The sequence below is a fragment of the Parasteatoda tepidariorum genome, chromosome 4 (genome assembly GCF_982258835.1).
Source record: "Parasteatoda tepidariorum strain Cologne lab strain chromosome 4, Ptep-v5.0, whole genome shotgun sequence".
Lineage (NCBI taxonomy): Eukaryota > Metazoa > Arthropoda > Arachnida > Araneae > Theridiidae > Parasteatoda > Parasteatoda tepidariorum.
The window spans coordinates 40762932-40789426 of record NC_141758.1 but is presented as its reverse complement, the minus strand read 5'-3'; the positions used below and the strand labels follow the sequence as shown (position 1 = coordinate 40789426).

The following is a 26495-nucleotide window of genomic DNA, read 5'->3' as shown; positions in this document are numbered from 1 at the left end:
TCAGTCAATGACTTTGATGGAACTAAATGAAAACGTGATAAATTAATGTCTGATATTTACAGGCTCCCGCTAGACGGCGTACTCGAGCGTTGAGATCGCGAATAAAAAAATTCAAAATAAAAAATAATATTTTTAAAAACCACGTTTTTGTAGTGGAGAATAATAATTAAAAAAAATTGAAAAACGAAAAACGTGGGGTGAATGAAATACATAACAGTACATATACGCATACATATACACATTTTCTTACTCATACACATGCACTGCCACATATACGTCCACATACATACGCATATACACAAACATATTCCACATTCAGATGCAATTACAATTACAGATATACATACACAAATTCTCATGAGCACACATACACACACTAATATAACATTACTGTTATGTATTTCATGCGCCCCACGTTTTTCGTTTTACAAATTTTTTTAATTATTATTCTCCACTACAAAAACGTGGTTTTTAAAAATATTATTTTTTATTTTGAATTTTTTTTTAAATGTTAACGCTTTGTACGGATCATTTTCCATTGCACAGCAAAATGTTTGAATTTTGGATTCTCGTATTAAGATTTTCGCATATTTCAAGTTTCCTACTTAATTCCGCAATATATGATGACATAATGTTATGCAAACTTTGACTTTGTTTTAAAAAAATTTTCTCGCTGAGCAATTCACATGCATATTTTTTATATTTTCTTTTTGACTGTTGAAAGTTTTCAGTTTTGTTAGAAATTTTCACAGAAGGTTCGAAATGTAAATTGTATATTATGTAAATTATTTTCAGTGATACTTTTGCTACTTAGCGATCGTTCCGTTCTGCATTATTTCATACCATTTTTCTTTTCTGTCTGTATTTAACGATTCTTGTCAATTATTTTTAGTAGACCTACTGTTATTTTGTAATTGCTGCACAATTACTGCTATCTTAAATTTTCGTTCTAAACTCAATTAATCAATGAAAATAAAATAAAAATAATCTTCATCGATTTTTTTCAATCATTTTTTTTTTAAGCGATACAATTTAATAGTGGTATTTTGTATTTAACTTAATACAAAAGTTAGTATAAGTTAGTTTTTTAAAATTTATTTAATGTAGATAAGTATAATAATTTGATTATTTTTAAACCAATAAATGTTCAGTCAATTTTAATTATAAAAAAATTAAAACAAAGCTTACCTTTATTTATTTATTTATGTATTTTTTTTTTTTTTTTTTTGAAAAAATTTTGCTATTAGTTAAAATAATAATTTTTTTAATTAAATAAAGAGTTTAATGCTTTGACACTTTTTAATAATTTAACATTAGTACATAAAGTATTTTTATTAAAATTCTTTCAATACTTGTTTGTTTTATAATTTGTTAGATGGTCAGTATCATTTTTAAACAAATAAATCTTAAGTCGACTTTATTTTCATAAAAGAAAATAATAATAAATAAGTAAAAATATTTTTACATTTATTAAGTACAGAATTCGACCATTAGTTAATACTACTTTTTATTATTTTAAGTTATTAAATAAAAGAGGGTCTAATGATGTTTCAGAAGCATGTTTTTTTTCAACAAATAATTAAAAAAAAAATTTCTTTTCATTTTTAATGCATGTATGTAAAATATTTTGTTACAGTATTAGGTTTAAACAAATAAATCTTAAATCATTTTTAATTTAAGAAGAATGAAATAAAGCTTCGTTTTGTTTTTACTTTGACTTCTTTATTTTAATTTAAAAAAATTAAGCAATGATATTAATGTCATTGTAGAATATGTTTAGATTTAATATTTCCTTTTGTAATAGATTTATTCCTTTTTATTTATTTTTGATTAATTTAAAGATTTCTCATTGGTAATTTTTGAACATATGCTAAATCGCTATATTGCGATGTCTAACGGATGATGTATCGCGATTTAAAATTTCTGACATCACCCGATCCTAATCATAGTAATTTGACAATTTAGCTATAACTTTAGTTATTTGGCTACTATTTTTGATAAATTTTTGTTTTTGTTCAGGCAACTATTTTTATAGTTTTAGGCAACTATTTTCATGATTAAGGCTACTAAAAGCAACTATTTTTGATCATATTTTACTGTGGTAACCCTGTTTACTGGGTACCTAGTTTGACGGAAGCTTGGTACTTGATTATTGCCTGTTTATTTTTATCATTTGCCTAACCTAATTAATATTTTTAACTTGATTAAATGAATTGAAATAATGAATTAAATATTAACATTATTTTTTACTGAATGTAGTTAGTTTTGGTCTTAACTTTTTTTTTATTTCTTATTACCGGCTGAGGTCGCAGGACATTACTGTATTTCAAATGTAGCAAGGTTATTGAATTTTTTATCCTACCAGCAATAAAGCTAAGTTTTGATCACTTTTCAATAATAACTAAATTTATGTACAATGATTTTTTTAAAAGTAAGCCACCAAATATTTGGTATTCTGCAGATTTTTTTTTTTTTTACTGAATATTTTGTTCAACCAAATCGCTATTCGTTACAACTCTATTATCAAATAAGCATTATATGTGTGCATATAAAGAATCTCTTATTAGCTTTGGTAAATATCAGATAAGAATTTTGGTTTTAGTTCTGTCTTATTTCTAAAGTGATTGTTAATTACATTATTTTTTCTAGTCAAAATGTTTACTTTTTATATAAATATTTGAAGAAAGAATTAATATTATAAATTGGAACCTGCTTCAGGCAAAAAGAGACTTAGTAATTTGTTTTTGGTTCAAAGTATCCAAATTTTCCAAAATCTAATGAAATCACTATTCAAAAATGTTAATTAAAAGTTATGAGAAATTAAACAATGTACATACAATTAAAGCATTTAGTCAGTCTTTTATATATTAATCATAATATTGATAATTATATACACAGTCCAGTCACATTAATGTGACCACCACCTACTTTCGACGTCAACGTGAAATAACCAATCACAGAGTGCAGATGGCAGCACATTACAGTGTAGTGTATATATTGGATGTCCTAAGGCATCGGAAAGCATTTCAGTCGTTGGCGCAATGCAGAAACGTAGCGATTTATCCGACGTCCAAAAGGGCATGATTATTGGCTTTCGGGTCAAGGGTGGAAGCATTTCGGAAACGGCTAATTTTGTGAACTGTTCGCGTGCCGCCATGATAAAAGTATGCAGTGCATGGCAAAATGGCACTTTCCAAAACAAGCGTCGTGGCACATGCGGTGCACCACGGGCTATGGATGACAGAGGCGAACGAAGGCTACGGAGATGCGTTCAGGCGAATAGACGTGCAACTGTTGAGCAACTGACCGCCCAGATGAACCAAGGAGCTACCAAGAGTGTATCCTCAACAACTGTTCAGCGAACGTTGCTGCGCATGGGCCTCCGCAGCAGATGCCTCGTTAATGCATCTATGCTGACTGCTGTTTATCGTCGACGAAGGCTGGAATTTGCTCGCAAGTACCGCAACTGGACGTTCACAGAGTGGCGACAAGTGGCTTTTTCCGATGAATCACGTTTTATGATCCATCCGACAAATGGACGTTCGCGTATACGGCGTTAAACGTCTGAAAGTAAACACCCTGCAACAATTGCCGGAAGGATCCAGGCTGGAGGAGGGACCATTATGGTTTGGGGAATGTTTTCCTGGCATTCACTGGGTGCACTTATCATTGTGGAAGGTATGATGGATAAGCACAAGTACCCATCTGCCCTTGCGGACCATGTCCACCCCCACATGCAAACGATTTTTCCTCAGAATGGTGGCATCCACCAGCAGGACAATGCGTGGTGTCATACAGCTCGCAGTGTATGTGCGTGGTTCGAAGAGCACCAGGATGAGTTTACCGTACTCCCCTGGCCAGCAAACTCAACGGATTTAAACCCAATCGAGAATCTGTGAGACCCTCTCTATCGGATTGTTCGCGCCATGGATCTCAACCGCGTAATCTAGTGCAGCTAGCCACGGCACTCGAGTCGGCATGGCTCAACAACCCAGTCACCACCTTCAGCAACCTAATTGACTCTCTTCCCGCACGTCTCTCAGCGGTCCGCTCTGCCAAAGGTGGTTATGCTGGCTTTTGACAGGTGGTCACATTAATGTGACTGGACTGTGTATTAATCAATGATATAGAATTTTTCTTCAAGTTTATTTTATTTTCATAGACTGCTGGAATGTCTATAGAAGAAATGATTCAAGGTATTTGTAGTCTAAATGCTCATCAACAATTGATTGCAGCTCAAAATGCCAACAATATACTTTCCAGGGAGCCTTGTCCATGTATCGATGCTATGATTGCTACAGGAGTTGTTCCCATACTCGTTCAATTTCTTTTATATCATGATAAGTAAGTAACATTTTAAAAAGTTTAATTTCTAACTATAAATTTTCTGTGTTAGATTATTTTTTTTTATACTTTTGAGAAAAAAAATTTAAAGATAGGTGTAATTGTTGGAAAATGTAAAATAGATGGGCAGTGTTTTCTTCCTTGTTGTGTCTCAGCTAGAAGGAATTGTGTGTTTTAGTGTTTAGTTATGTTATGTAGGGTGACCCGGGGTAATTCCCGATCACTCTGTTTCTGGGGTAAATAATGATCTCCTAAGTTAAAAAAAATAATTTTTTTTAAATTTGAGACATGAACAAGAATGCTTGTACACTTTGCTTAAGTATAATTACATTTACTTAATAATAGTTTTTTTGTTTAATCTAACAAAATAAGTAACTTTTAAACTGCTTTCTGTATTTTCCATTTCGAAGGTGGGTTTCAAAATGTGCACATTTCTGCATCCTTCTCTTAATAATAAATATTTTGAGTTACTTTCTTTTTCTTTGATATAAAATTAGTGTAAGCTTCTGTTTAATTGTTTCACATCTACTGTAAATATTATAATTAATAACAGGAAACTGTATCAAATGTTGCCCTACAGATGGGATAATAATTGATCACTGTGGTAATTCCTGGTCATTGTCATTTCTTTTTATAAATAGTAATAAAAATAACTAATAAATAGCTAATTGTCTTTTCTTTAATAACAGTTCATATTTATTAAGTGGAACAACTATAAAATATATTTTAACTGTAATCACAAAATTTGTTTTTAACTGTATACAAGACAAATGTGTTCTGATTTGCACCATTTCTGGTTTTTCTTATCTTGCTTCTATTTTAATTTAATGAGTAAACATTGTTAGAATTATGTTTAAGTTTATAAATATGGTGAGAAATTATAAGCCTAAAAAGGATACTTCGCTTCTAGAAAGCAAAATTAGTGAATTTCTTTTAATGATTGAAGATGAAAATTTCAGTGTGAGAGCTGTTGACATGCCTTACTTAACTTTACACTCTCACTTAATGAAGTTGAAAAAAATCCAGCAAAATTAACCCATGTGGGAATTCGTTCTTATATTCCAGCAGAACATGAGAATGAGTTGGCTGCTTGCCTAAAATGTATGGCAGGATGCAAAGATTTTTGGAAAATTTAAAGTGTTAATCTTCAATCCTTCTTTTAAATAAATCGCTTTATTAGCTGCTTAAACATATCTTATGGTTTATTTGTTTGATCTTGATGTCTTATTTGTTAATTACCATTTTATAATCATTTTTAAATAGCCCATTTACTATAAAAACTGGTGAGCAATAATTACCCCAGAAATGATCAAGAGAAGGGGTAATTCCTGATCAGTAAAAATTTAAAATCTTTTAATTTCTAATTAGGTGGTTTAAAAATTGCACTTTTTTGTCACATTTTTGGATATCATAACTTCTACATATTATATATATATACACACACACCATCAAACCCCGCTATAGTGAGCGAAATGTTGGGTACTGTGCCTTGCTATACCCGTATAATGTTATCTTTTGTGTGTACAGTGAACCAAAAAACGAGGAAGTTGGATATAATGAACTTTTTTCTGTCTTCAACTTATTTTTTTGTAATAATTTTGAAATTTCTACTTCAAAATAAATACATATACCGATTTTTAAAACCATCCATAGAGGCAATGTAGCGATAGGCATTTTTTCTTGTTTGCTTCTTTTATCTCACTTTCCCATCCCTAAGCAAACCAAGCAAATGTTTCCAACCCAGGAACCCTACCATGAGCTCCATGGAATGAAATTCCATCTGGGAATGACGTCACGTTCCAACGGGAATTATTTTCCCCACCACGAACACCTTGGAAAGAGTTTCTTGGCTGGAATTGGAATCGGTTTCATTCCAACCAGTCTCCGGCACCTGGAATCGTCGTTCCAAGGAGGGAATGATGAATTTTTAAGGACTAAATACGATATTTCGTCGATGAATGTCTTAATTTTTTCTATTTCATAAGAGAAGATAACAAAATTTCTAAAAGATAAACGTGCCCGAGCCATTTTCAAGACGATAATTAAAAGAGAAATGTTTTGTTTCATTAGTATGTGTGAACGAAAAGATACTTTCAGAGTTAACTAAGAAATTACGGCAAACTCATTATATAATAATTGTTACTATTTCTAAGTTATTATTACAGGATGTATTACTTGGCCAATACCTTTTTCTGAAGTTCCAATCATTTCTTTTTTTAATTTTCTTTCGATGAACTTTTAATTCAACAATATTTAACTTCCTTTCGAACGATAGTTCTTTATACTATACACCAATGGCAGCACATTTAAAAGAATTTTTTACAGGCATGATGTATTATAAAGTAAACAATTTATTTATAATAAGAAATACAAAAAAGAATAAAAACGTTTCAAAAAATATTTACGAAATTTGTATTTATTTCTTGTCTTACTCATTTTAAAAATTTTTATTCTCATTCTTCCATTAAAATAAAGCTGCGGAAGTAGTTCCCTGAACTATAATTTTTAAGTATTTCATACGTAAAATGATTTTACAAATCACGAAAAAAATTTTACGCAGATCTAGAAATTAATTTCTTGTGAACATATTTATTTAATTATCAGTAAAAACAGTCACTTTTATAATGTAACAAATAAACCAAAGTAATACGCAAAGTAGTAACTTTTTAGTCATTCATATTGTTACAATTTTAATTGAAAACTAATGAACTTTTCTGAAATTAAATAAATTTCAAAGAGATCAAGGTAAGCGTTAATTGTTTTGTCTGATAAAATTTGAATTCTTTCTGGAAATTAGTTTAGATTTAAAAACTAGTATAATTAGTAATCTATCTACTTGCAGTTCTCAGGCACGAAATTTTGAATCTTAATTCATTAAAATATGATCATTATTTTAAGAGTTGTACTTTTTAAAAAACATTAAAAATAAGTAATGAAACGTATTAAGGGATATATCAGAAATATTTATTATGAAAAAATGATTTTATTTTATGAATTATGCATGATAAATATGACAGTTTTTAATTAATAAAACTATATGTATAATAAATTGAAGAATATTTCAAAGTATTCGCAGTTCATGTTTTTTTAGTCTAATGAAAACAAAAAACATTATAAAAATAAAACAATAAGTAATCAAAAATATTATCTAAATAGCAGAAGCTCGTTTCGTTTTACTCATGCTAATGCTGCCAAACTCAAAAAGAAAATCTAAAGTAAATTGTGTGATTGGTTAAATTTTAGCCACGCCCTGAGAGCGAGTTATCGTGGAATGTCTGATTCCAAGGGAGTGTTCATGGTACATTATTGAGCATTCATGGAACCAAACTTTCCTATAGTTTCACTTTCCAGCCGGGAATCTTCATTCCATTCCCGGTAGTTCATGGTAGGGCCCCAGGCAAATGCACCTGTAAGGTGTCAGTGGGATCAATAAGCATTTTCTGTCGGAGGGAATGAGTTATTATTCATTATTGGTCAAAGGGTTGGACACTAATATGTGTTGATAAGGCCCTCATATAATACCTTCTTTCTCTCAGTTCTGTTAAAAAAAGCCTGCAAACAAGTTTCTCAAATTTAACTATGGCGAGCAGTAAACGTAGAACGTTCTCCATTGATGATAAAATGGGCATAATCAGAAAAATTGAAAATGGATGCAATCAAGCTGATATTTACAGGGAAACTATCCAAATCTGAAGTTTGTAACATATGGAAAAATAGGCAATAATTTCTGCTCATGCAAAAATTTTGATGGCAGAAAAAAGTTGAGAAAAGCAGATCACAAGGATGTTGAAGCATTACTGAAGTGGTTCACCATTCCAAGAAGCTGCAATCTTCTAGTATCTGGACAAATGTCGATGAATTTGCAAAGCGATTTTGTGCGACTACTTTTATGTGCTCGAATTACAGGTTTAAAAAGCGGAATAATAGAAATTCAGGAAAAATTAACGAGAGTCAGGAAGTTTTTCCATTTCTGATGTTGAGGATTGCTCATCAGCTGAAGATTACTAATTATGAGTAATGGATATAGTGAACTCCGGGTTACAGTGAACCGAAATTTTGGTCCCTTGAAGGTTCACTATATATATATAACTATATATAACTGTATATATATATATATATATATATATATATATATGGGTCATTCTCACAAAAACAGTCATTTTCATGTCCCCAGTATATTTTATGTTTGTTTTACAACTTACGAAAAAAATTTTTTCAGGGAAAGTGTCCTTCAGAATGCAAGCTAACAAAAGAATAAAAATAAAATTATCAATTTTTATTTTTTATTAATTTTAGGTAATAAAAATATACCAATATGTCATTCCCTCACTTGTCCCCACTGCTGATTTAAAAAAAGAAAAAAATTGTTTCTGAAATAAAAAAATTTTTTTTACAAATTTGTATTTTTTATTTGAGAATATTGAAATATAGAATTCAGAAAATAAATTTTAAATTTAATTTCTGATAAAAATATTAACACAGCACTATTTTAAACTTTGTCCCCAGTGTTTCGCGTCATTCCCTCACAACAATGTTCTTATCACCTGCAATCATCTTAGAATAAAAATATTTTAATAAAAACTTCAGAAGTTAACAACTGGCATCATAGAACAAAATTGCAGTATGTTTCCATCTTCAACTTAAAGAAGCTTTGCTGTGGAATAAATTTGAATGAATCAAACCAGGTAAAATTTTTTACATTTGTCATTCCCTCATGTCGTTTTTTAGAGTAAAATAAAATACAACTTCATCGAGAAAGTGGATAATTATATGTTGCTTTCTTGTATGAATATAATTGTATGTGATTGACTTCAGAAATTAATAAAGCCTAACTGTTATTTTTAATTTTTATTGAATTCGTCATTCCCTCACTAGTGTATAAAGTGAGGGAATGACGCTGAAGTGAGGGAATGATTCAAGATGAGTATATTATTAAATTTTTTTTTGTTCAATCGTGCCAGCCAATTTTATTTCCCAAACCTGTAAAAACTATTAAATATATAAGACTAAATTATAATAAATATTAGATATACTTAGTATGTTATCATTTTCAAACTTTAGGTAGATGTAACTTAGATAAAAACATGTATTAAAATAAAATATCATTCCCTCACTATTAGTGTCAGTCCCTCACTTTTTAAATAGTGAAAATAATTAATTTACTTATTAATTAATTTGAAAAATAAATTAATAAATTAATAAATTGATTTATTAAACTAATTAATTTATTTATTAAATTAATTAATTAATTGTTAATTATTATAAATTAATAATTATAAATTAATTATTTAAAAAATTAATTAATTTAAATATTAAGTATAATTTATAGGATATATACTTTCTTTATAATGCCATTACATATTTCTATTAATATAGAAAGTTTCAGAGCTCTTTATTCACTTTACTTTTTTGGGATTTTATGAACTGAAAAATGACAGTTTTCGTGAGAATGACCCATATATATATTCATTCTAGGATTTCCTCTTTTTTACTTTCTTACTACTGTCATTCCTGAAGTTAATACATCAGATTGTTATTTTTAGAATTTGCATTTAGTCTTGATTTTCAATCCCTTAATTTTTTTAGTGTTCCCTTACAACTTGAAGCTTGTTCGGCCTTAGCAAAAATTACATCAGGCAGTTTTGCCCAAAGAAGAATTGTTGTTGAGGCAGGAGCAGTCCCTTATTTTACAAGTTTGTTATCTTCTCCATGTGCTAATGTTGCAGAGCAAGCTGCATGGGCCTTAAGAAACATTGCAGGTAAGTTAATATTGTCAACTTTAAAGTTCAATTATAATGAATTATGATTTCATAATTTATCAGATTTATTAAATGTATTTTTTTATGCACATTTTTGTTCGAGGGAAAGGTAACTTTATAGAAATAAAACTTCCATAATAGCTTAGACTAGAATTAAGAAACTACTAAGGTTAAAAAAAAGTATAAAATATGTAATCTTAAAAAAAAAAAGTATAAAATATGATATGTAATCTTAAAAATAATTCTGATACAGTGTAATGTCCCATATCCGGACGTGCCTTTTCTGGAAGGGTCGATTTCCCGGACACTTTTTAACAATCAAAATAAACAAACATCTCTTATCTTCCCCTCTCTTGAAAAAAAAAAGTCCTTGGAGACTTTTTTTTGTTTTCTAGTTTCTAGTGATTCATGCATTAAACCCATAAATCAACAGAAAGGGGTAAAGACCTCCCAAGACCAGGACCAGACCTCTCAGGAATGCAGGAAAGGAGGGAGATTTGTTTTCAAAAGAGCACAACTGAGTTTCCCCCCTCCCTTTCCTATGCAGCCGGCTAGTAAAAGGCATTTCCTCAGAATCCGTTTTATTAGAGTGTCAGGGAAAGAAGAAATACTGTGAAAAAGGGCAGCAAACAATTAAGTGGAGAGGGAGTATGTGAATTGATTTCCCCATGTTTTTCTAAAATCAGGGGTCTGTCCAGACATTTTGTGAAAGGTCCGTTTTTCGTGAAATTGTGAAAAAATCACTCACATTCTTTCAAGCAGGGTCCGCTTTTATGAATTTGTGCAAATAGGCTCCGGTTCTTGCAAAAAACTTTTTCAAGGAGTTTTTAAATTCTAAATAGATACAAGATTATGCTTGGAACTGTAATATTATAATAAAAAAAAATAATAAATTTTCAAAAATAAACAGAAATTGCTGCTTCTAAATTAGATGCAACATGCAAATATTTGGTATTTAGCCTATACTGCTGAACGCAGAATATTCATTTCGGACGAATGATGAAAGAATCGTCTGTCGAAGACAAAACTAAATTCGTTTACATCCATCTTTCTTGTTTTCTGCCCTGGGAAGGGTTTATACTTGAAGAATGATGAAACTGTCTAAAAAGGACATGGGTTGCATATAATATTGTAATAGGAAGTTTCACTACTGATAGTTTAATAATAAACAACTACTTTTTAAATTTATTTTAACATTATAGAACTTAAAAGTTTAATGATATTAGAGTATATAGTTTTAAACTATATTTAGTTATTTTTCCTTTTTTTGGGGGGTTACTGTTTTGTACTGTTACTAATTACTACCTAATTACTGTTTTGTTTGTGTTTAAAACATCCCAATTTCTATGAATATTAATGCAGTTCTTAAAAGTTTTTTGAGAAAGTTTCAGTTTTTTGTTCTCATATTTTAATTTTATTAATAGTTCATCCAGAATTTTACTTTTGAACACCAAGGCTGAGAAGCACATTTACTATTTTCATTTTGAAATTATTAAAACCCAAACTTTTAAGTATTAGATAATAGAAGTTATGAACTCTATTACAGGAAGTATTTCCATTTATGCTTTTGATTATAACAAGCATAATATGTCTTTATGATAATTAAAAAAAGTTTATGTAGCTTTTATTTCAATTCGTTCATTCCATAGATTTAACTTATTTTTAAAGTAATCTGAAAATAGATTTGGTGATACTGTATTTAATATTAATTAAATTGCTTATATCAGTTTATTTTTATAAATATTTTTGAAGGAAAGCTCTGATTTTTAAACATTTTAAAATTATGTACTTAAGTTTGTTTAAAGAAATGCGTATTTCCATTAGTATTTAATCTTAAAAGTGGAAAAAATTTGAGATTTTTTTCTTTTATTCCTACTCAAAAACTATTTATAAAAATTTAAATAACTTTTAACAAGACAAGCTTTTTTTTTTAAAAAAAATTTTTTAAATTATTTGTTGGTTTAAGCTGTTGTTTGAACCACATTGGCTTAACTTTTTGCTTCTACAACTTGGTATACTTGCAGAGGCGTACCTAGAGAAAATGGCGCCTATGGCAATCCTCCCGATCGGCGCCCCTATATATATATATATATATATATATATATATATATATATATATATATATATATATATATATATATATATATATATATATATATATATATATATATATATATATATATATATATATATATATATATATATATATATATATATATATATATATATATATATATATATATATAAGCTCGTTTGATTTGTAAGTTACCAAGGATTAGCTCGAAAATGGATGTACGCGAGTTGATATTATTCTGGATAAGTTAATAATTAATAGGTTGACATTTAATTATACAATTTTAATGATTTTAGAAAAATAACATTTATTTAAGAAGAAAAAGAGAGAGGAAGGAGCATGAATTGCCGTTTGGCATATATTTTTAGCCACAGATTTGCCCGAAATAGATTTGCACGTGGCAAAATTTATATAAATTAACCAAGAAGTTTTTAATTAACTTATTTATAATAACATACAATTAACTTAAGGATTTCACATAGAATTTTACCACTTTAGTTGGATATCAATTGTTTGTTTTTTTTCAAGTTTTTGATGAATTTGTCTATTTCTTTGGGAGAAAAAAACATTACTTTATGTTTTTTTAATTCTATTCATTTGATTAAACATGGTATTTAAATAAATATTTTAGAAACATTAAAATTCTAAGTAATTAGTTTATTTACATTAAAATCATTTCTTTTATCGTCTTCTTCTATAATACCCAAATCTAAAAAATTTCAATTAATGTTATCATCATGATTACAAAGCAAGATAAAAGGAGCAAGCTAAATATTATTTAATAAAATTGTATAGCCTTGAAAATTAAAGATAATTAAATCACCAATAAATCTAAAAACATATTTAAAAATAAGTTCATGATTTTTTTTCTTCATAATAGTGCAAAAATAAATTAGCTAAGAGAGATGAAAGATTAGATCCTTGTGGTATTCTATCAATTTGAAAAAATATTCTTTTCCATTGTTAAGGTAGCTATTAAAAATACAATTAAAATCGCAATTAAGGATATTTTTAAAATCATAGTAATAATTCAAAAAGACATCTTTTAGTTTAAAAAGGGGAATGCTATTGAAAAGATCCTGGAAATCAAAAGTCGCAATGGAGTTAATTTTATTATCTTTAATATATTCTAAACTCGAGTGATTATTAGTGATAATTCAAGAAAAATCTTCTTTAATGATATTGTTAATAATTAATGTTAAAGTAGGTTGAGGAAATGGAAACTATTATGAACATATTTTTGCGGCATCGTGGTTGAAATTTTTAAAAAGAAAATAAAGGCAATTAAAGTATAGACATTTTAGTTTCGTTTCAAATTTTTCTTCTTTTTAGGATTATAAAACTTTTTTTTAAAATCGTATTGTAGATTTGGAACTATTCAAAAGATTTAAATATTTATTAAAAGTTTGTATATTTAAATTAAAAATTCTTATCCTTAATTCTTGTTTGTTCATTTTATACACATAAGTCCGAAGGTGGTTGGAACCCGTCAAGTAAATTAGAAAAAGAATTACCTTTGATCTTTGATAATCCTAATTATTAGTATCAGATAATCATGTATTATTACAATTTTAATGGTTCGATAGGGAAACGTTAAATCTTTTATTTTAAACTTGGAGGCTTCGCCCCCTGCTCGCTGGCGCTCGCCAACCCCTGGAACTGCTTTCGCAGTTCATTTCGGATTGCTTTGCAATCCGATACTCGCTTTACTCGCTCATTGGATACGTTCTTAACGTCTAGCTTTTGTATACTTTTTTGAACACTGAAGTTCCGAAAACTTTTCACTGTAGAAAATTCTAAACCTGTGCATTTCAATATTAATTTGAAATTGCAAACAGTTCGCATATTTTTCTTAATCACACTATTCTAAATTTCAGTTGTTGAGAAAAGTAACTGTTGTAAGTTTTGTTTTAAAGTTTTTCCCACCAGAGGGCTAACACCATGTGCTGAAAAACAATTTAAAAAAAAGTACTGAACGACGGATGTAAAGCATCGGCTTCGATGAAGATAATTTTGTGAGAATTTTTTTGATAATTCGGTGAGAATTCACCCGATTAGACATATGATGCTCACTACGTGCTCTTGCGCGCCGAAGCCTATCAATTAAAAATGAAAATAGTTGCCAACGCGAGAAAAGAAATATCATCGATTTTATTGATACATACGTATTAGCATTTTATATAATATAGATAGATAGATAACAAAATATTACGATTGAATTGTAAGTTATTTTATTTTTCTTTAAACCCATAGAAATTAGTGCATACAATAACTTGAGCAATAAAATAAAATGTAAAAACGTACTTCCCCTTAATAAAAACATTTTTTATCGAATTTAGGTTTTTGATCTTCGTATTCAAAAAAGTAACAAAAGTACAATAATAACTGAAAACACATTTAGAAAATCTGCACTAATATTAAAATGTTAAAAACACACATTGATTTCTTTTGTTCATATTTGAATTTGTCATACAATTTTCGCATATTTCACAAAATAAATAAATAAATAAAATGGAGGATAAAAGCTTTATTTCTAAGAAGAAATATTCTGAATTAATGCAATAAATTAAAACTGTTTTACAATAATCTTATTTTTCCAAACATGGCCATGGCTAAGGTACCAAGGGTATTGTTAAAAAAATCTATAAAAGATATGATAATAAAATTGCTAGAAGAATTAGTTTAAAAAAAATATTATTTTGAGCGGGCATAAAATGCTTTTTAAAGGAAGGTAATGTAATATTATTATTAAATATTTTAAATAGTTCTGAGAATTTTCTATAGTTACGGTTTATTAAAACCAAAGTAGGCTGTTATGTGACAAAATTACTACGCTAAACCTTAGTTAATAAAAATGTCGTTTCTTAAAATTTGCACTCAAGCGGCAATTAGGTGAAAATATTAAAAAGAAAGAAGGTAGAGACGAAATGCACGTTTGCAGAAAAAATGATTTAAAGTTCATATGATCAAATTTAATCTTAACACATAGATCGACATATACATAATTATTAATAAAGTAAATTTTTGCCTTAGCGGTTATTCGTTTAAACATTTAATGATGCACAGACATTTTTTTAAAATTTAAATATTGTCTGGGGTAATAAGTAAGTTTAAAATTTTAAGCGGTTAAAAATTTACCCAATCGAGAACCTTTACATTAAAATGCAACTTCAGTTCGCAAGCAACAAATAATTAATTCATCTATAAAATAAAGGATTTAACCATCGATATTTTTTTTGACAAAGCCATTATCCGAATAAATCTTTCCAAAATTAATCGAATTTAATTAGTTTTAAAATACTCTTTTTAAAAAAAAGGAGAAATATAAATCTTTTGAATATTTTGAGGAGAGAGGGCTTTTTGAATTTTTTTAAAAATGCATATGTTTCATAAATAAACAAGCTCAAATTTTTCTATAAGATGTTTATCATTATTTTTTTCTTATTTTCTTAAAATAAAGGGAATTAATTAATGAAAAAAAAATTATTGTTGTTATTGTGTTGCTTTAATAGATAGTTATAAAATATATATTATAGCCTCAATGATATTTTTTTCCATTTTATTTTAATTATAATGGACAAATAAGATGCTTTGAAATTAAAAAAAATACTAAGTAAGGTCTTGATAAATTTCACAACTCTTTTTTTCTCAATTTGTAAACAAAATAATTATTTAAACTTGAGCTTAAGTTATTAATTTAAAATTAAAATTGTGTGTGAATAATATTTCTGCGACTTAAGAGCAAAAAAAAAAAAAAATCATTTTGAACAATTAAAGATACGTTCTTTAATCTATTCATTCAATAAATAAATTAATCAATTAAAAATAAATAAATTGAACTTTTATGAGTGTTTAAACCTAAAATCTATCTTTTAATGAATGAAAAGAAATCTATTTCTCCATAGTTGGCACGCTTAACCGAGCCAATGCTACGTAATTTACACAAAAATATTTACTTGTTGCAATAATTTTTCAGGAAACTTGAAAAATTATGTTTCCAACATTTCAAATTTTAACATTCGTTTTTTCTTCCCATTAAGACATTGTTTTTAATAATAATACAATAACGAGCATTTAATTACACGAAGTTCACTTTTTGTTACCAAAATATCATTGTGCATATTAAATGATTTTGTTTTATAAAAATAATTATATACTAAAACAAAATATTATAATGTAGTAAACGCCCCTCTCAATCTACATATGCAAACTTGCTCTGCTCCGTATAGAAAAATATTTTTTATTGAGTGCAAAAGTTACATTTATTGTATGATTCTTTGTCTATTTAATGTAAAACCATTTTCCCTTTCTACGTAGAAATAATAAATTATTGAAAAAAATCATGTGAAACATAATTTTGTTCCAGGTGAGAATTATAAATTTTACCCGAATTATCTTAAATTCTGAATGGTTTCGTTTTTAACTACCACTGAATAAAATATTTTAGAGAAAGTGGAGCAGTTGGCATTGCTAGAAAGTATATCGATCGCTACAAAATATAATGTGAAATAATAAAGTGAGCATGATTTCAATAAATAAGAAATGATTACTTACAATTTAATCCTTGAGTTTAAGAAAATCCTAATACTTCGTTTAAATTACACTTATGGCTGTCTTTTATTTTCTCATAAAAAAAAGAATAGATGGGGTTTATTCATTGTTGAGTATTACCATTGGTTTAAGCAAGGCAGAGGCACCTCCTGTTTTTAGTATTTAAATGTTTTGTGACAGTGATTCCCACCATGTGTGGCAAAACCTCCCTTTTTGAAAGGATTTACGCTGATTTACAGCAAGGGTTCTATTTGTATATTCAACAAATTCGAAAGCCGCTTTTCAAAGTGATTTTCACCCCTGATAAAATTTAAGATCCACAAGCATTTTAGGGTATGATAATTGGGCTAAACTGGACAGGGACACCCCATGGTTTTCACATCTCTTTGCCCTCTGTCACCACCAAAGGGCTATTCTCTATGCCTGCAGGTGTTCTATTCATTCCCAGATAATTGGTTTTTTACAACCTAGTAATGTGATATGAAGAGATGTTTATCTTGTCTTTTTCCTTGTGGTACAGGAAAAAGAAAGATTTATCTGAGGATCGGATCATAAGAAGTTTTTATTCTGCATTCTGGAGAGTTTTCTAAATGATTCTTTTCAATGTTTTATTTATTTTTCTGAAATTTGTATTATTGTTTTTAAAATTTGTATGCATGTTAAATTTATTTTTTTAAAACAAGCAAAATATCACAATATTTTGAAAAATTGAAAAAAAGAAAGACGTTGATGTTGGTTAATTTTGCGCCTTTTTCAAATAATGCGCCCATGGCTCTCGCCATGCCTGCCATACCCTAGATACGCCACTGTATACTTGGCTAAGTGTTTCTTTAGATAGTCTGAAGAATTATTTTTAAAGTGTCTATATTTTATAAAATTTTATTTTAAGAAAATTTTATCATAATTTTTTTAATAAAATGGCAAATGTTAGCCCTTTTGTTTTTCTCCTCTGTCAAAACGAAAGTAAATTCAGCCATTAGAAAAAAGAAAAAACTACGGAATTTTCTTTTCTATTATAAATTTTTTTTTTTTTTTTTTTTAAGATTTGAAATAAGCCTTAGAACGTTAGTTGATTTAATTAATCTTAATATTTTAAGGTGATGATGTTTATTTAAGAGACTTGGTTATTAAGAATAACATTATACCTCCACTCCAAGCACTACTGACACCCGACATTTCAGTAAGTATACTTTTGATTGAAATAAGAGCTTTTTTTATACAGCATTAACAAAAATGTGACGAATTTATATTTTCTTACTATTTTAGCCACTGTTGCGACGCAATATTACAGGAATTTTGTCTCAACTTTGCTCTAGTGAAAATCCGCCTCTTCCATTTGAGGTTATTAAAATGGTCCTGCCAACTCTTGCTGAACTGATAAATCATAGTGGTAAGATTTTAATACCAATTGATTTCTTAATTATAAATAAAATTTTAATTGCAGACGTGCCAACTGTCCCGCATTTTGCGGGAATCTCCCGAATTTTGTGTTCCTCCCGCCCTCCGGAATTGATTAAAAAAACTCCCGAATTTTACCTCAATTGAATCCCAAACTCAAAATTACCTGATTTTTCCGCGAGTGCGGAAGTTTCGTTTTTCTCTGTGTGTGAATCCCATTCCCCCTTATTGTACTACCATCTTCCTAAAGCGTAGGTGCACGTGCTTCATTTTTTCTTCGTCTTCAACGCTACCACTCTACTCCATCACAATCTGAACATGTTTTTAAAAAAACTAGCCAGATTAGCAAAAATTACCTGGTCGTACCTATCAGAAGCCCTGTTAATTAATGTAATTTTATCAGTATAGACAGTACTTACATTATATATTTTTTTATATTTGTTGACAAGTTCATTGCTGAAAAGCCCCTTTCAACTGCTGCAGTACTCCCAGGCAGAGAAAACATAAATTCCACCATGCGTAGTATGTTGCTGAGTTGTGGATCATTTTCCTGCATTAGGTCTTTATAAATGGCCTGGGCTTGGAGGGCTGAAGTTTTCTGTTTAACGATGATTAGGGCTGCAAGTTTGTAGCGGGAAAAAAAGACCTCAAATTCGCGGAAAAATCGCGGGAAATTTTGAAAATTACACAAATTCTAAACATAAATAAATTTATTATATAAATGATGCAAAAGACAGAAGTTGCGCAAATAATAAAGAAAGCTTAAAAATACCTAACAAAAGTATTTCTTTAATTTCAAGCAATATTAATATTTTTATTTAAATGAACAGAATTTTGGTACAAAGTATTGTACATTGTCAGGTTATTCTCATTTATCCTTAGTCTTTCATCACTTAATACATTTTTATACTTAGAAAACGATCTTTCAGCGTCAACGCTGTTTTTAGGCACTGACAAACTTCGAATTGAAAATTTTGGAGCGTTCCGGTCTCTGATTTCCAAAACTCGATCAATTTACCTTCACCAACGCGCAATTCCTTGACTGTTGCTTTGTAAGAAGTAATTGCTGTGAAAACTCAAACATTCTACTTTCAAACTACTACTTACAAGTCCCTATTAACTACTAGTCCCACCCCCCTTCATCTAAGAAACTGATCCATATTTAAGAAATCACAAGAAGCCACTTAGGAAAAATTAACTGGATACGTAGAAAGGCAGTAGAAATTTCATTGCCCAGTGCAATAGCATGTATAAAAAAATTTCTGTCGAAGATTTGATTTATAACGTTTTCCTTTTGTGATTCCAATTTCTTTTGTACTCTTACTGACTTCAGGAAGGTAATTACCCTCCCTAAGTGTAGGAAGACCACCTTAGTTGACAAGATTGTGATTATCTCTGAACTATTTTCATGTCATTTTGCTATTGATTCACTCCCCAAAATATCTAATCAATTTTACATGTTCAATTTAAGGTTCAGGAAAATAAAAAATTCTGTTTAATAAAAATAATAAATAAAAAATATTAAAAAAAATCACATTTTAAGCAATTTTCGCGCAAGTCAAGACATATTGAGAAATTCACGGATTTTATGGAAAAAGATGACAATTTCGCGGAAATTCGCGCCGCGACAAACCTGCAGCCCTAACGATGATATGTATTTTAAATTTTAATGACATCCATTCTTGAGAAACATTTTCTTTATCTATTCCTAGGCGCTAGACTCTTGTAAGATTGCAAAAATTGAAAATGGATCACGAATATTAACGGGAAAATGGCTTTCCGCACAGACGTCGGATTCTAGTTTAAAATCAATTATCCCAATTCATATTCTTTTGATTTTAAAATCCATTATCTTGACTTTTGTAAGAGGTTAGTTTTTTTTCTTTTTAGTTAGTTACTTCAAAGGTAAGATTCTTCATCAGTAATTTTGTTAGGTATGAAACATGTGTGGTTCATAAACTGATATCTTAGTATGAACTTGGCTCATAAAATTTTCAGGGATTTTCAATTTGTGTCAACTTTAATACGCTTATTATGCTTTGTGTTCCTATTCTTGATTTTAACAAGTTGGCAGCTATGTATAATCTAATATTTTAATGTTGACAAACTCTAGTAGTGCTATTATATCTCTTATTTACTTTTGTATGTATTATATTTATTTAGATCAAGAAGTGCTCGCAGACTCTCTCGACGCTATATCATGCCTGACTGAAGGCAGCAACATGGAGCTTCAGGAAGTTATCAATGCTAATGTTCTTCCACGCCTCTGTGAACTTCTAGAGATGAGGGAATATTCTATTATCTCACCAGCACTCAATGCAGTTGGACACATTATATCCGTAGATGATGAGCAAACTCAAACAGCGATCAATGCGGGTGCTCTTCAGGCTTTAAAGGTTTTGCTTAGCCATCCCATGAGTCGTATTGTGGAGGTGAGTGACAAACTCTTAATTGTTGTAATCCCAGTGGCAGAATGTTTTCCGACTTTCTGCAAACGACAAAACTCTCTAGCATTAATATCTTTCTGCAATGTACATTTAATAATAACAAAGATGTATGTTACTAATTAAAGGTGACAAGAACACTGTTTTTTAACTGGGTGGCCGGTAGGACTGGGCTTTATACCGATGTAAGACAATATATCGATTTAACTCCAACATCGTAATACCGATTTATCCATTTCATCTTCAACAAAATTCCGGAGTGAGCATTTCGACTCTACTAAATCGATTTATTCATGAGAGCAAACGCTAAATCGACGTTGCTCTCTCCGATGTAGTGAAACACCGGTTTATTAATTACGAGAATGTACAGAACAGAGTCCAATCTGCCGTAGCATAAGGGAAAGATTCAAGGCCAACTATCAACTCATTCTCCCGGTAACACGTGCGTTCAACTTCTTTGGCTATTTGCCAAAATCACATCTGGTGCAGGGGTTGGTATAGTTAAATCGGAATGGGCTATTGAATCTCTTCATTCAAAACTAATTCACTAGGTTATATCGATATTTGGCGGTTGAAAATAAAACTCCGATATAGCAGGGATCGGTGCAGTTGAATCTCCTCATTCAGATTTCAAGTTTATATCGATATTTGCGGAGGATTTTTTGCCATCAAGTGAATGTGATTGTCTTCTCTTTAGAATTCCGATTTTAGGATATCTTGCTCGTGCAGGAAGGAAAATTCCCATCTTCAATTTTACATATCCTGATTTCTTAAATAGGTGTTATATTTTTTCTCTTTTGCATTGAGAATTTTGTTTTTAAACTAATCATTTCAAACTATTTAAAGAAATTTCTTACAAATATAGCGTTAAAAAATTAATATTTCTCAAATATTATATATAAAATCCTTATTAAAAATATTTATTATATAATTGAGAGATTTATCTTTAATGGCACATGAATTACGGGGTAATTTTTGTATCGTTCGCTACCTGCTTGCTCGCACTAACTGAAAACGCCAAATAAAATTGGTGTTTTGATTTACTTAAAATAAATTTTTAAAAAATATTTAGTGACTTGCCCGGAAGGAGTTAACGAGTTTCACCTTTCGAATTAAACTCTTCATGTGATGTTTTTATTTATTATCATTTTGCAGTGTCTCGCGTGTGTAATACTCGTATAAAATTTAGAGATTTGTCTTTTTTAAGGCACATGCATTACGGAGTTTCTTTCCGTAATATCTTTAAATATCTTACCGGGGTTTCTTTCAGCGTGTATGTTACATTAATTCTTTCGGTACCGTTCGGTTTCTGTTTGCTCGCGCTAACTGAAGTCGCTAAATAAAATTGGTGTTTTGTTTTAGTTGGAATAAATTGTAAAAAAACGTTTAGGAAATTTACTTATTTTATCTTTCTTAACTGCCTTTTTTTGTGATCTTTTTATTTATTATTATTCTTTTTCGTTAATTTCTCGCGTGTTTTTTATAAATGTTGGGAGATTTATCTTTTTATGGCGCATTACGAGGCTATTTCCATATCGTTTGGAAATAGGCCCATAATGCATGCGCAGTTAAAAGATTTCACCTTTCGAATAAGACGTGTACGGTGATGTTTTTTTTTTTTTTTAATTTATTATTATTTTTTTGTAGTTTCTCGCGTGCATAATATTAAGTTTAGAGATTTATCTTTTTAAGGCACGTGCATTACGGGTCTATTTTCGTATTGTTCGGTACCTGTTTTCTTGCGTCAACTGAAATTGCAGTTTTGTTTTACTTGGAATCAATTGTAAAAAAATATTAAAAGGGGAAGTTAACGAGTTTTAACTTTCAAATTAGCCTTTTTTTGTGGTGCTGTTTTTATTTAGTTTCTTGCGTGCTGCTGCCGGAAGTCACCGATGCTTAGCGATTACTTTGGATCTGATATGGAAAATCTTACCTTAAACGTATTTTACTAAAAAATTAAATTTGGAATAAAAGGAAATTGCATCTTATTACTGGTATACTTCTTTTTTGTCATTGCCGGGAAGGAGGAGGGTGAATCTATCACTAAATCTGTTCACTTCATTAAATTTTAAATTCTGTGTCCCAAACACATAATTGCTGTTTTGGTAACTAAGAAAATTGCACCTTCCTTTTTCAGAAAAAATCATTTAGTTGAAACAAACAGATAGCAATGAACATAAGTTAAAAAAAAAAAATGTTTATATTTTTGTGAAAATACATGCTATTTCTGTTGAAATTCATCCAAACTTTTTTATCAAAGCTATAACATGTTGTAGAAGTTAAAAACATTTACAGTTTTTGATTATACTGGCTGTTCAAAAATATTTTTTTCCTTTTTTTCGTCGTTGGCGATGCTGAATACTAAATAAAATCTTTATTATTATTATTATTATTAAAATTACTTTGGAAATAATAAAAAGTCTGAATACCATTTAAAGTTCTCCAGCACTATATTCCTGATACTTTTAAAAATTGTCCACTTACTACAAATTATAAATAGTAATACACTTCATAAAATCAAGTAAGATAGTTTGATTTATTGCTTAAAAAAAATATGAATTTCAAATTTTGAATATATATTATATAGTATTGCTATTACAGCACACTATGTAGACAAAAATTGGAACTTAAAAGCCCCTTGCCTCAGTTGTCCGCATTTTGATGTAAATCATACATCTGACAATATAAATGAGGTATTAAAAGAACAATTATTAGATTGGGATATAAACATATAAGAGATCAACTGTTGTACGACAGACAATGGCTCAAATATTTTGAAAGCGATTTCTGCATTAAACATACAACATATGCCCAGCTTCGGACACAGCATAAATATAGGTGTGAATAGACCTTTGCAAAACTCACTACTGCAAAAAGCAGTAGTTAGGGTGAAGAAGCTGCAAAACACTATTGCCCATAGTTGGAAGATGTCGAGAGACTTTAAAAATGCTCAAGAACTGTTGCAGATAGAAGTGAGAAAGCTGCTAAGTGCATGTCCCACACGTTGGTGGAGCACCTCAAAATAGTGCATAAGGTTTTTAGAAAACCAGTTGCCATTGTGCAAGTTATTAAAAGACTATCCAGCAAAAAAAACACCTAATGCTGGAGGGAAATGAAGTCACTGCTCTGGAAGATTTTGTCAATGCCACAAGCTTTTGTCAATGCCACAATTTTTATTAATTGTGTTTTTACAATAATAAAATTGAAAGGTTTTCAATGTTGCAATTTTATTTTATTGTGAAACATTTAAAAATATTACTTCTTTTAAAAATTCATTCATATATTATGTTATTTCTTATTTTGTATTTGCAAAAGAAAAAGGTAAACAATATTCTCCAATACCTTTAGTGAAAAGTTACAGAGTAAAATTAGTAAATTGTAGTATTTAAATAAGCTTTTGAATATCTGCAAAAAATTATTCATAATCAGAACAACTTTGTCAAAATTTCTGTGGACTAGGAGTTGACTGTAAGTGAGCTAAGAAAAAAACAACAGTACATTTGAATAAAGGAAGGGGTACTGTGGATTTATTTCTTAGTTTTGTCGTTTAGATTGTTAAATCGATATAACCTAATATCGTGATATAAAAGGGTTGATTATATCGATTTAAGAAATTTCTATATCGTCCAGCCCTAGTGGCCGGCCACCCACCTTGAAAACCTGGAATCATCAGGGAATTTTTTTGTACTGGAAATATCAGGGAAATTTGAATAAAAACCTGGAAAAATCGGGGAATTTTAAAGAAAAGCTGGAAATTTTTTCTTTGATAATTTTTTTAACTTTACTAATTTAAATTATTTACTAATTTTCTAACTTTAAATTATTTCATCAATTGTACCCACTTTTTTTAAACGGAAATGTATCGCCAAGCGGTTGAAATATCATCAACTTAGCGATACTTTGCTTGCATCAAAATTTGCTCCATTACAGCTCTGTTAAACTAGAATGCCACATAAAATTTTCCCACAGTTGCTAAACGAATGTAGAAACCTTTGACTGCTATGAGACTGTGTGTGCAATTTAGGAAAGATTCTGGTGGAGGTGGAAAAAGGGATTAGGATATTAGCTTCTGTTTTTAAATTGGCCTTGGGCTGAATCCATTTATGACTCAAGTTTGTTCCGATGCTTTGCTGGAATTTTTTTTTTCTATTTACTGTATTTTAACTGGATTGTCTGTATTTTAAACTTTATAAAATTCTCCAAAAATTTTTTGGTTATAATTTAATAATAATAGATTTTATATTGCACTCTTTTTCTGAAAGCTTTTCTGCTCCCATTCAAAGAAATCTGTGAATTATTTTTTCTTAGCAAACCAACCAATCACACATTTTTTTTACAATTGCTAACAGCAATGTTTGTCGACAAATCGTTACAATTGTTGCATTAATGCTAATTTTTTCTATTTCATTTTAACCTTTTGTAACATATTTTAATTTTAAAAAAAGGTTTTTTTAAGAACCAACTATATATTAATATTTAATTTTACTCTTTTGTTGGTCAATATATGATTTTTGATTCAAAATTTTGTACCAAAACATTAAAAAATAAATAAAAAATCTTGCCAAATTGTCAAAATAAAATATTTTATAATATAGACACTTTTTTTTGTACACATCCTACACGTTATAAGAAAAAAGAAACAAAAACCTGGAAATTTTAAGACTTTTGTCTGGAAAACCTGGAAAAATCAGGGAAATTTGAAATCTGATTTGAGAGGCCACCCTGTTTAAAATCCAACCTCGCAATTCATATTCACACGATTTGAAAATCCAGTATTGCGATTAATATTCACGCGATTTTAAAATCAAACTTTGCGATTCGTATTCACACGATTTTTAAATTTAACCGCACGATTCATATTCACATGATTTTTTAATCTAACTGCGAAATTCATATTTACACGGTTTTAAAATCCAGAATTGCGATTCATATTCATGCGATTTTAAAATCCGAAATCGTTATTCATATTCACGAGATTTTGGAATGAAATATCACGTTTCATATTCAGGCGGTTTTTAAATCCAGTATTGCGATTCATATTCACTCGATTTTAAAATCCAGTATCACGATTCATATTCACGAGATTTTAAAATCCAATATCACGATTCTTGAAACAAGTAGAAGTAAGTTTTCACTTGAATTAGTTACTGTAAAGATGTGATATTTTTCATTAGTCAGTAATTTAATAGTCGCACCTTTTTATAATTGCTTTTATTTTTAGGGAGCTTGTTGGTTGGTTTTTCTATTTGCAGATACGCCTGATGAAATCCAATGTATTATGGATAATGGACTTGTGGGTCTTGTCATTGATGTTCTTCATAAGGTATGTCTTTCTGAAGCTTAATTAAAAAGCATATTTATTGATTTAACAAAAATACCCTTCATGCATAATAATAAGTATGATTTTTTTTTTTCCAAACTCAGCTCCTGTTAAATTAGGAATATGAAATAAAAATTCAGAATAATATAGTCTGAAAGAGTAAAATGACGGGTTCGTAAGCCCTGGAAATTATTAAGAAAAATGAGATTCTTAAGAGAAAAAAAAAGCCGGTGAATTGTCGGGGAGAAAGCGCAATTTTACCCCAAAACTGGCAATAGTCATTGTCAGAAAATTCCTCACCAAACAAATTGCTGGATTACACTCCTTTTTTTTTTTTTTTTTTTTTTTTTTTTTTTTTTTTTTTTTTTTTATATCGTCATTTGCCCTTGCATTTGCCCTTGCCTTGCAATTTCAGCCTCAAGAGTATTGACTTGTTAGATTTTTTTAAAACCACTCTCTATTTTTGTTATACTTGATTTATTTTTTCGAATTGTTTTATAATTTCAGATAATACATTATTATTACGATTAATTATTCCGAACAAAATGTTTTTTAATCGTCTGTTATATTAATCTATTTGACACCGATTAATGAAACAATATTTT

The 26495-nt window shown here is 29.3% G+C and overlaps 1 protein-coding gene across 9 annotated transcripts in view; it reads left to right on the top strand.

The window, feature by feature from the left end:
* The window catches only part of LOC122273496 (importin subunit alpha-1), a 90368-nt gene that overhangs the window by 52074 nt on the left and 11799 nt on the right, over positions 1–26495 (top strand). For 8 of the 9 annotated variants that reach the window (XM_087160971.1, XM_087160977.1, XM_087160970.1 and 5 more), the window contains 6 exons: positions 4163–4344; positions 9931–10103; positions 17826–17908; positions 17995–18118; positions 20290–20558; positions 25792–25893. In XM_087160971.1, the coding sequence (XP_087017097.1) occupies positions 4163–4344; positions 9931–10103; positions 17826–17908; positions 17995–18118; positions 20290–20558; positions 25792–25893 (933 nt within the window). Of the gene's footprint in view, positions 1–4019; positions 4062–4162; positions 4345–9930; positions 10104–17825; positions 17909–17994; positions 18119–20289; positions 20559–25791; positions 25894–26495 lie in introns of those variants that run through there. The other variant, XM_087160978.1, reaches the window with a different exon arrangement.